At 36.3% G+C, this 12,161-nt stretch overlaps 1 protein-coding gene across 1 annotated transcript in view; it reads left to right on the forward strand.

Annotated features, from left to right (window-relative positions):
- The window catches only part of Gars1 (glycyl-tRNA synthetase 1), a 40,594-nt gene that overhangs the window by 3,730 nt on the left and 24,703 nt on the right, over positions 1 to 12,161 (forward strand). The window contains exons 2-6 of the mRNA XM_015490189.2: positions 5,492 to 5,593; positions 6,495 to 6,597; positions 7,992 to 8,133; positions 9,833 to 9,921; positions 10,295 to 10,371. Coding sequence (XP_015345675.1) covers positions 5,492 to 5,593; positions 6,495 to 6,597; positions 7,992 to 8,133; positions 9,833 to 9,921; positions 10,295 to 10,371 — 513 coding nt within the window. The remainder of the gene's footprint in view (positions 1 to 5,491; positions 5,594 to 6,494; positions 6,598 to 7,991; positions 8,134 to 9,832; positions 9,922 to 10,294; positions 10,372 to 12,161) is intronic.

Below are 12,161 nucleotides of genomic sequence, written 5' to 3' on the forward strand. Positions count from 1 at the left end.
CTTTTTTTTTTTTTTTTTTTTTTAAATCTGTGGTGGAATTTGTCAACATAGAAAAGTTTTGAAGAATTGCTTGATGGGTTTTCTTTATATCCCTGCCTATTTTTGATTAAATACTGGTGGCAGTGTAGCCTAATTCAGAGAGTGTAGACTCTGAAGTTATATTTCCAAAGTTTGGATCCTGACTTTGCTGTCATTAGGCAAATGACTTAACTTTTTGTTAGTTCATCATCTACAATATGGAAATGGAGTTTCAAAAGTTAAAATGAGAAGTTTGTGTAAAGTGCTGATAATGCTGCCCAGTATATCCTAAGTACTTGGTGAGATGTTAGGTATTGTTCTGAACTGATGGCTTATTGGATTGCAGATGATTAGTCGGTTTGATGATATTTTGAATCTCTATGAGAAAATTGATATCTTCTGAATTTGGTTAGATGATAGAAACGCCTTTTTAAATGATTCTTGAAGGAGGTCTGTAACTGATGGTTTATTGTGTAAATAACATATTAATAGATATGTAGATGTGTGATGTGTTTCAGCACTTAAAATTTTCTTTCAGTTTTTTTTTTTTTTGTAGTACTGGGGTTTGAATTTTGGAGTGCTGTACCACTGAACTATATCCCTAGACCACCCCCCCCCCACCCCGCTTTTTTTTTTTTTTTAATTTCTCATTAAGTTGTTCAGGATGGCCTTGAAATTGTGAAACTCCTGCCTCAGTCTCAGGAAAATAATTAGAAACTAGGAATCCTTAAGAACTTTCATTGTATGTCTAGGAAACCTTCAGTTCGTTCGTTTTCTTTCTTTCTTTTTTTTGGTACTAGGGATTGAACCTAGAGCCATGTCTCCAGCCTTTTATTTGTGTGTGTATTGTTTGTGTGTGTGTGTGTGTGTGTGTGTGTGTGTATAATATAATATATTTCATTTATTTGGGTGTTTTTTATTTGTTTATATGCAGTGCTGAGGATCAAACCCTAGGTAGCACACATGCCAGGCAAGCACTCTACCACTGAGCCACAACTCTGGCTCCCATACCTCCAGTGCTTTTGTTTTCAGGATTGGGTCATTATAAATCATGATTCTAATCCACTATTGAGAATAATATGAATATTTCTTTTCTTCACTGGTACACCAGAGGTGGTGAACTCAGTTTAGGACTCATTACTTTCATGCTGTTTCCATGTTGTAGATGGCTTCTGCTTGAACATGTGTGCCTAATTCTGTGCCCAAACCTTAAAAAACAAAAAGTGATTCAGGGCGGTGAATTTAACATTTTTCCTACCTGTTTGCTTGCAGCCTTGTTTGCCAATTCCCTTTGAGAAGCTTGAGGAGGAAATGACACAGAGGGAGTTGAAGAGAGGGACTTGTTTACTTCTTTGACATTCAGAAGGAACTACTACCACCCCTTCAGAGCAAAGGCTCATATAGGCTTCATTTCTCCACCAGAAAGTGGTATTGGTGAACAGGTTCAATCCCCAGTAACACACATACACATTGGTATAAATGTGTACTGAGTTTTGAAAGATAGAGGAAGGGAAAGATCCACTGAGAGAGTGAAGAATAAACCAGTAGTGCTAAATGCTAATTGCTTAGCACTCTTCTAGGTTTAAGTTGTGATTTCAATCAACAAATAGTTGAGTGCCAGTATTGAAATGGCAGAAATTCTGTCCTAAACAAGCCTACTTTAAAATGATTGTAGAAGCTGTGTGCCCTGGCACATGCTTGTAATCCCAGAGGCTCAGGAGGTTGAGGCAGGAGGATTGTGAGTTCAAAGCCAGCCTCAGCAAAAGTAAGCAACTCAGTGAGACCCTGTCTCTAAATAAAATACAAAATAGGGCTGGGGATGTGTTTCAGTGGTTGAGTGCCCCTTAGTTCAATCCCTGGTACCCCCTGCCCTGCCAAAAAAAAAAAGATGAGTAGATAAAATTGCATGTAAATAAATAACCTGTAGGGTGATTTCAGGTATTGTAATAAGATACAATGAAGTTAGAAGGTGACTGGGGTTGTTGCTTTAGCCAGAGAGATCAGGATAATAGAATAAAAACTGCAAAATAACAGGCCAGACTAATTTGGATAAGACAAGAGAATGGGGTGTAACTAAATTCATGGCTCTTGACTATATTAGACTCCAGTGTCCTCTTTATACCAAATGTTTTAGAATTTCTCATTTCTGTTCTTTGTGAAATTCATACAAAATATCTACCTAAATTTAATTAAACATATGTGTACAACAAGAATACCAGTCATGATGCTATTGAGGATGTGGGGGGAAACATACATTATTGATAGGACTGCAAATTACTTCAACTACTCTGTAAAGCAGTATGGAGATTCCTTAAAAAAGTAGGAATGGAATCACCACATGAACCAGCCATCCTGCTCCTGGTTGTTTATCTAAGAGGACTAAAAAATACTGTAGCAATATAGCCACCTCAATGTTTAGAGCAGCATAATGCACAAGAGCCGTTATGTGAGCCCAGATTCCTGTGAATAGATGCATGGATTAAGAAAATGTGATATATATACACAATGGTTGTGCCCCTTAGTTCAATCCCTGGTACCCCCAAAAAAAGATGGGTAGATAAAATTGCATGTAAATAAATAAGCCATAGGGTGATTTCAGCCATAAAGAAGAATAAAATTATGGCATTTGCTGGTAAGGATGGAAATGGAAAACTTCATGCTAAATGAAATAAGTCAGACCCAAAAGTCAAGGGTCAAAATTATCTATTATGTGGAAGCTAGAGCAAAATAAGGAAAAAAGGAGGGGTGTATCTGATATCAGGAAGATAGATCAGTGAGTAGGAGGAGGAGATTGCAAGGGAGGGAGGAGGGATGAGAAAGGAGAGGAAATGCAGAATGAATTTAACAAAATCACATTATATGCATATGTAAGATGCCATAGTGAGTTATACTTTTATGTATAAGTAGAAAGAACCAAAAAATGAGCACAAGGAAGATCATCAGAGTAGAGAAAGGAGAACAGGGTGAGGAGAGGATGAGAGGGGATCGAAATGAAATTCCATGCGTGTATAATTTTGTCAAAATGAATCCACCTACTATGGGTTAGAGAATAATCATTGCTCTAATAAAAATATGTACAAATAATGCTATAAATGCAATAAAGTAATATGTATTTTGATATATAAATTCTGGGTTTGACTCCACTGAGAGTTATAATGCAGTAAGCAGATCCTTACACCTGTACATAGATTTACTGTGAATGTAGTTGCTATAAATGTGTACTGATAAGGTAGATTGTTGGTGGCTTAGATACCAGCTGCATTGGTGATATCTTGTGTTTTATTTTTTCAAATAATGAATGACATTTTCCTTGAAGAATGAACAACTCTTTGTAAAATTCTCAAACAAGATAGTCTTCTTTTAAATTACATTTTCTTGCCAGCAACTCAGGAGACTGAGGCAGGAAGATTGCAAGTTCCAGATCAGCTTCAGCTACTCAACAAGAACCTGGGTTCAATCCCCAGTAACACACACACACACACACACACATGCGCACACGCATTCCTGGAAGATGCAGTGCATCTTAAAACTGTGGAAGGATACTTCTGACGGTTTCTTCACTTCCTGAGCTGGACATTCTGAAGAGCATGGGCTGTGCAAGAGGGAGACTCATTGGAGGGAGAGAGTCAGTGGGAGCTTAGAAAATGACGCCAGCCCAGGAAAAAAAGTGTGATAACGGGTCCTTCCTTCAAAGGAGCAGGGATTTCAGTGGGAGAAAAGAGGAACAACTTAGTATAGAGGGTAATAAGGACTATATCTGTCCATTCTCCAGGCCTTGAGGAATGTGGGGGGAAAAACAGCCTCTACTTGAGATAGTTTCAAGGGGGAATAATGTCCCCAAGGAGCAATTGTCAGATTGTGATATTTGGAAATGCTTCATAAAAGATGGAGTATAATGTCATTAAGTGCGAAGAAACTCTTTTTGGGTTAGAGAATAATCATTGAAAGTACAAATTAGGAACAGTTACCGAATCAGGGATGGCTTTCTATTTTGAAATAAGGCTTATTAAATGACAGAGAAATAACATGAATTAGGATAACTTGGAGCCAGGCCTCATGTTAGTCTGGATACCTTTAGGTGGGAGATGAACTGTAATCTCGTAGCAACCTAGTTTATTAGGAGCATAAGGGGGAGATTATATTGGAAATTTTAAAGTGAAGGTTACCAGATGTTGAAGCTTAAGAAGGATAACTTGATATATCTTGTTTTGAAAGTAGTAGATTTGTAGCCATTATCAGACAGAACATAGTAGAATGAAGTAATTCAGTTTGTAACAAATTGGGTGTGAAGTATCTGTCGCCACACACAATTGAGTTGCTTTTTAGCATAATAACAGCTATTACGTTTTATATTTCTGCTATTAGGTGCTGCAGAATTACTTTATTTAATAAAGTGTTTTATTTCTTCCTCTTTTTTTTTTTTTTTTTTCCCAACCAGGAATTGAACCCAGGGGCCCTTAACCACTGAGCTACATTTATAGCCCTTTCTTTATTTTTTTATTTTGAGACAGGGTCTTGATAAGTTACTTGGGGCCTCACCAACTTTCTGAGGCTGGCTTTGAGTTTGTGATCCTCCTGCCTCAGCTTCCCAGGCCACTGGATTATATACATTGTCACCACACCCAGCTTCATTGCCTTCTTATAACAATCCAATTAGCAATTATTATCATCTTGATTTTATAGTTGAGGAAGCTCAAAGAAGTTTTCAACTTGCTTGGGATTAAATTCAGTCTTTAACACTTCTTAAATACTCTGTTTTACTACAGCTTGTCTACACGTGGATTTTTGTTTTGTGTATTTGAATTTCTTGTACTTCTTGAATCTGAGAATTCATGTCTTTGAGCAGTTACAGAAAATTTCATAACTATTGTCTTCTCAAATATTACTTCTTAAATAATTTCTTTATTCTGCATTTTGGCTGGATAATTCTTAGACTATTTCTTCTCTGTGACTACTTACCTCTCGTATTTTAAACTGTTTTTTTATACTGTTCTGGGTAATTTCTCTAGTGCTGTCTTCTAGCTCACTAATCTTCTCTTTAGCTCTGTCTGATCTACTATTTGACCTGTTGTGTCAGTTTTCAATTTCAGTGATTCATTTCTGTATGATCTATATGATTTTTTTAAAAACTGCCACCTTCTTTACCCCCTCCCCCATAAAAATCCACCGTGTGAGCTCATCTTTGTTAATTTGTCTCTGTATTCTTCAGGATTATAAATACAGAGGGCAGAGACCTTCAGTTATTCATAATGACCTCTTTCATAGTAAATACTTTAATTGCATTGTTCTTATACATGTTTTTTTTTTTTTTTAAAGCATGCTTAAAAACACATTCCTTCCAGGGGTGAAGTTCAGTGGTAAGAACACTAAGTGCAAGACCCTGGGTTCCGTTGCCAAGATTGAAAGAAAAAATATTCTAACATATCTTGACTCCTGAAACCAATCCTGAATATAAATTCTGTTTTTTGGCTAGGGAGATCTTGTGCGAAAGCTGAAAGAAGATAAAGCACCCCAAGTGGATGTAGACAAAGCAGTGGCTGAGCTTAAAGCCCGTAAGAGGGTATTGGAAGCAAAGGTGAGTCTTGGGGTGTTAAAATAGGAACATAAGTAGGTACAAGAGTGTTGATCTTTATGTAATCTCTTTGGGTGGGAGAGACCTAGAAAAGTTTCTGAATAAGTGTCACTTGATTTATCTGTTTTATCCAGAATGCCTTTTCCTCCACTACCTTGCAAACTCCTTATCCTTTCAAAGTGTAACTCAAAAGCATCATCTTTTCTACAAAGCCCTCCTGAGCCCTGATTCCCCCCACCTGAACCTGCCTCCCAGACCCTACACTCAGTATGCTTCCTGAATTTCCTGAAAAGCATTGTGCTCTTTTTAAATGAAATTTCCTATGTCTAAAAATAATGTTTTTGATCCATCTTGTACCCACCTCAACAGTAAACCTCCCATAGCGAAACTTAGTAGTTTTAAGTTTTTAAGTCTCCAGTTTACAGATCCACTTAAATGTCAGGTATTGCTAATATTGCTTGTCATTATCTACATCTAATCTTAGTTTTATAATCTTGAAAATGATCATGTATGGGCTGGGGATGTGGCTCAAGCGGTAGCGCGCTCGCCTGGCATGCGTGCGGCCTGGGTTCGATCCTCAGCACCACATACAAACAAAGATGTTGTGTCCACCGAAAACTAAAAAAAAATAAATATTAAAAAAAATTCTCTCTCTCTCTGTCTCTCTTTAAAAAAAGAAAATGATCATGTATGTTCCTAGATAATTAAGTAAAGGTGTCTTTTCTGTTACTAAAAGGATGGGAGGAAATAAGGCTTCCATTTTTTTTTAACTTATCAAAATGTTATCTGTTTGATAAATTTCATATTAAATTTTACAGAGGAGTAAACTAAATTCAGATTTATAGATTCAAATTACCATTCATTTGTACAATCACACACTTAATTTTTTTTTTTCCTTTTACAGGAGCTGGCATTACAGCCCAAAGATGACATTATTGACAGGTCAAAAATGGAAGATACCTTGAAGAGAAGGTTTTTCTATGATCAAGCTTTTGCTATTTATGGAGGTAGGGGATTAATAAAAGAACACTTTTGTGGTTAATGGCTTTAAGCTAAGCTAGCCAGTTGGCCCTTTACTGCTCCCAAGTCTCTACCACATTTTAAGAAGAGTGTATAAATGCACTAATACGTAGATATATCAAATGCTTAATACGTAGGTACCAACAATCTGTATATACTACAAGAATAAAATAGTCTTCAAGAATAAATAGGACAGAGAGAACAAACAAGAGTCATTACACCAAATGGCAACTCTGAACAAACAGAAGTAAAATACCTACGAGCCATGTACTTGATCTGGTAGTGCTGTCTAGCTGTAAGGTGCCTCTCCATGCAAGGGCACTGGATTCTATTCTATTCTATTCTATTCTATTCTATTCTGTGTTTGAGTGTATGTGTGTGTGAGGATATGTGTAAATGAATGTGTGTTTATGTATGAGTGTGAGTGTAGATGTGTGAGTGTGTTTGCGTGAGTTTGTACTTGTGTGTGTCCGAGCCTATGTGTGAGAATGTTAATATTTTTGTATATGAGAGCAAATGTGTATGTGTGTAGGGCTATGGATGTATATTTTGTGAGTATATATATATGAGTGTATGTATGCGTGTGTATGTGTGAGTGTGTCTGGGTGTATGTGAGTGTATTTGTGCAAGTGTATTTGTGTGGGCATGTGAGTGGGTGTGAGTTGTGTGTTCCTGTGAGTGTGAATGTGTGTATAACTTTGCATGTGTTAATGTGTGTGAGCATGTGTGTGTTCTTTGTGTGCATGCCTATATATGTGTGTGAATGTAAGAGCATGTAAGTTGTAAGCACGTCTGTGCAAGTATGCAATTGTTTAATAAGTTTGTATGAGTGTAAGTGTGCAAGCATGTTAGTATTTAAGTATGCAGTTTTGCAAGTGTGTGGGTGTAAGTGTATAAGTACAAATGTGTGAATGTAAACATGTATGCATGTAAGCATGTGAGTGAAAGCATTTATGTGTATGAACACATGTATGCAAGTGTGTGTGCTTGCCAATGTGCAACCATGGAAGTGTGTGTGAGCATACAAGTGTGCAAAAATGTAAGTGTATGTGTGTTCAAGCATGTTGGTGGCTTAGATACCAGCAACAATTACTATGACAGAAAACTATAAACTGTTTTTTGGTCTGCTTTCTGTATATTCTATTGCTTTCAATTTGGAACTAATCCTACTTGAAATTATAAATGTAAAAAATTGTAAATGAACTAAGAAATTTTTAAATTTTACTTCTGTCAGCTGGCTGGAAGGAAGACTTTAAGTATTGAGAGATTTGAACTGTTGACTTTAAAACTTTTTCAAGGGGTATATGTGAAGTCTTATAGGTAGTAGTTTCTCATGTTTCCTTGTTTTTATTTGTTCTGAATAACATCTTGTATTTTACAGGTGTTAGTGGTTTGTATGACTTTGGTCCAGTTGGGTGTGCTTTGAAAAACAATATTATCCAGACCTGGAGACAACACTTTATCCAAGAGGAGCAGATTCTGGAGATTGACTGCACCATGCTCACCCCTGAGCCAGTTTTAAAGTAAGATTCTACTTTGAAGGGGGAAGTTTTTTAACATACATATTTAAGTAACTTTCTCATTACAAAAACCACCCATGTTCGTGTAGAAAATTTGTAAAATACTGAAACAAAGAATATGCTTACCGCTCCGGTAACCATGTTAATTATAACATCATTAGGTTTATCCTTTCACTTTTCTTTCTGTACATTCCTATGTATTTGAGTGTTAGCAGCACATTGGCTTTATCTTATAATGTAAGTGAACATTACTCATGTCACTAAATACTGGTCTGAAGTATTTTTAATGCAGCAGAGTGTTCCGTTTTTATGGATGAGCCATAATTTAGTGCCATATTGTCGGCATGTAAGGTGTTTGTGAATTTTCATGGCATTGAACATACTGATAGATAGATTTTTATGTCTGTCCTTAGTGTAATTTCTTAGGAGTTCTGAGAAAAGGTTTGTATACATTTTCAATAAAATATAGTTTATATTAAAGTTTCAGTGCAGTCCTAACAAAATTATTGAAAGGGCAGGATTTCAGTTACTGTGAAAGAGAAATTTTTACCACTTTGTATCATTGCTATTCATTTAATGTTACATGGCAAAGAGGTGATTTTTTATTATCAAAATCTTTTAAGTTCTTTTAATTTCAGCCAGTTATGATAAGAGGAATACCTGATGATAGATCTTTAGATCATAATTGTTGGGAGTGTAGCTCAGTGGTGGAATGTTTGCCTAGTATGTCTTTTAACTACTTGTTCCACTAATAGGAACTGGGTAGTGATAATACCAGTGTCAGCACAGTTTTCAGTGGCAGAAAACTTACCTTAAGATTGTTCTATGCTATGCTATCATTAAGTAACTCTTGGTTAGTAAAACTTCGAATTGTTTTGGCCTTTGCTTAGATCACTAATAATAATGGCATATTATGTACTAATTTGTTGCGCCCCCTTGCCCGCAAGGAAGACGTAACACTCAGGAATCTTCTTTCAGTAGTTTATTTCAGGTCCTTGATAGTTCTTCTTCTCCCTCTCGGATGCCCCTCCCAGCCTTAATAAAGCATCTCAAGCCCCAATGCAAAGCAGCCACGTGGAGCTTTCTCATAGGGTGATGAAAAGTCATGCGCCAACTCTCCCAAATAAGGAGTTGTTTGTCACAGACCACAGCGGAGCCAGCGCCATCTTGTAATGGCGACCATAATTTGCATAAACGGCAGAAGCGGCTCACCACACTAATTGATCTTGAAACATAATATAGACTTTCTGGCAGTTTGTGCAAAAGTATGACCTAGTTAATATCTTTTTTCATAAGGGAAGGAAGAATTTGGGAGAGGATGAGAATAGATTTGAGGCAGAGTTTCTGTGACATACATTACTATTTCTCATGGATACATTACTATCACTGATATGGGAGCTTCCAACTTTGAGATACACAAGTATGGGTAAACATATTGTAGGGGTATTGTCCTTTGTTTTCAGTGCTGAGAATTGAATCCAGGTCCTGGTGCATGCTAGACAAGTGCTCTACCACTGAGCTATATACCCTCCATAACATTACATTTTGTGTGTGGGGGGGGATGGGCAACAGGGACTAAACTCAGGGTCTTGCATATGATAAACACTCTACCACTTATGGGGGGTCGTCTTATATTGTTATTCTATTTATGTGTATTAATTTGTATGAAAATGACAAATTGGCTTGGCATTTGTTCCTTTAGGACCTCTGGCCATGTAGACAAATTTGCAGACTTCATGGTGAAAGATGTAAAGAACGGAGAATGTTTTCGGGCTGACCATCTGTTAAAAGGTCTGTTCTTTTTTTTTATCTCTGTCAAACAGTACTAGTGTTCAAGATAAAGGGTTTAGGTTAAACTATTTTTCTCAAAAATTTTTCCATCAAATTTTTTTATTGGGGCATAAAAACTTAAAAAAGAGTAAAAGGAACAGATCTTAAGTATACAGAGCAAGTTTTAAAAAATTGTATGCAGATAATAGTTTTTCTAATTAGTAAATGAATCTAGATAATAGCTTGACTGTCCCCATAAAAACAGCTATAGGATTCATTTAAATTAAGAACATTATTCTTATATTTGTTTTTTAATTATTCAGCATTTAAACTCAAAATGCATTGTCCCTTTTACCCATTGATTGAAGTTCACATGTCAACACCTCTCTTACAGCTCATTTACAGAAATTGATGTCTGATAAAAAGTGTTCTGCTGAGAAGAAATCAGAGATGGAAAGTGTCTTGGCCCAGGTGAGAACTTTAGAGATGCTATCAGAAATACCTGGCTAGAAGCTGTCTTTCGTTCCGCATGTGATAACTATTGAATTCTACATTGTGCAAACCCTGGACACAGTCGTGAAGAAGGAGAATTTAACTCTGTCCCTAATAACATCTAGGTTTTTGTTTTCTTATCTTTTTGGCTTAAGCCTTTGTTTCAAGCAACACTGACAAGTCAGTGTAAGTAGACATTTAGTTTGTGTCTTCTCTAAAACATGTTTTTGGATTTAAAAGCTAAAAACCAGAAGAGTTACTGGTGATGAATAGTGTTCCGTGTTGGTGTTGCAATTTTGGGGCAGATAACTTCATGAGCACTCCCTTGTCAGCCACCTGATCTGCTTCAGGTTGGTGTCCCTGACTCTGTGCCATTCCTAGAACCTGATGAACAAGACTCCTGCTTTTCTGCCCTTTCCCCAGTTTGCCTGTGGACTTAAAGTATTATAATTATTTAATTTGATGAATTTTAGGGGTGGCAGAAAGACATAGAGATAATTTATTGTGACCTTTTACCAAGTTTAAGAGTTCATTCTATATCAGAAGTGGTCCCTAATCCTTTTTTTGGGTCACAGACCACTTTAAGAATATGATAAGGAAGCTGTTAGTGTATCTCAGTGATAGAGTGCTTGCTTAACATGCCCAAGACCCTGGGTTCAATCCCCAACACTAAAGGTAAAAACAAGTTTAAGGATAGGATGAAAACTGCATCATCATCTTCCTAGGAAGATACGTATAGCTGTTTGTATATGCTGCTCTTTATATCCTCCTCTTTTAGCTGTTCCACTTAAGCAAAGTATGTTGGTCCAAAACCATGTTTGATCATGCGGCTCACTTTTTAAATTTATTTGCTTCATTGGATGAAAAATACACAGCATTTCATTTATATCTATTTTCTTTACATTAATGTATCTGAAGCTAAATCTAGGATGTCCTTACATTTTGCCTTTTACTCTTGGAAGTTACTGGATAACGTTTCTACTATTGCCTTATTTTATTTTTTTAAACATCCTGAGATATCTAGTTTTCCTACATAGAGAAATTCTCTTTAAATTGAAAACTTTCTTAATCTGGCTGATGAATCATCTGCCAATTTATTTCGGTTCTTGTGAAGTGTGTTTTATCCCTTGCTTGAAGCTCATTGCTCTAGTATTATTACTCATGATTTAGAAAATAATTTCTTATATTTTGATGCTGTTATGGTCACACATTCATTTTATTTACTCCTTTTCCAAAGGCATGGCCTCTGTTAGAAGAAAGGAAATATGCCTCACATTATTCCCAAGTTCTTCTATTTTCCATTCTGAATTTCAGAGTTGGATTTTTTGTGTATATGTCTTTGAGGGTCTTTGATCTTAGTTTCCTTAGTTTCCAAGTAAATTGTCAAAATAGAGAGACAGTTGATTTGATAAGTAATAGTTTGAACATTGAGTTTCTGTTTCCTGGTCTAGGAGAGCAGTTTGTCTCTTTTATGATTTGCTGTGGGTACATTTGTACACAGCTGTATAATACTCCATGAAAAACAATGGACCTATGGAAAATGGTATAGTACTTAAAAGTGTCCTCAGTAGCTCACTGTTGCTGAGCATAGAATATTGTTTGCTGCATTTATTCATGCCTGATACACCTTTTCAGCCCTATGAAGCTTGTTTAAAGGCACTGTGTCTTTCTCTGTGATAGGAAAAGCTCTTCTTCTGTTATGTGTGTAGAACAGCATAGAATTAATTCTTGTTTATTTTTCTTTTCTTTCTTTTTTTTTTTTTTTTTTT

The sequence above is a fragment of the Marmota marmota genome, unplaced genomic scaffold (assembly GCF_001458135.2).
Source record: "Marmota marmota marmota unplaced genomic scaffold, marMar, whole genome shotgun sequence".
In the NCBI taxonomy this organism is placed as follows: Eukaryota; Metazoa; Chordata; class Mammalia; order Rodentia; family Sciuridae; genus Marmota; species Marmota marmota.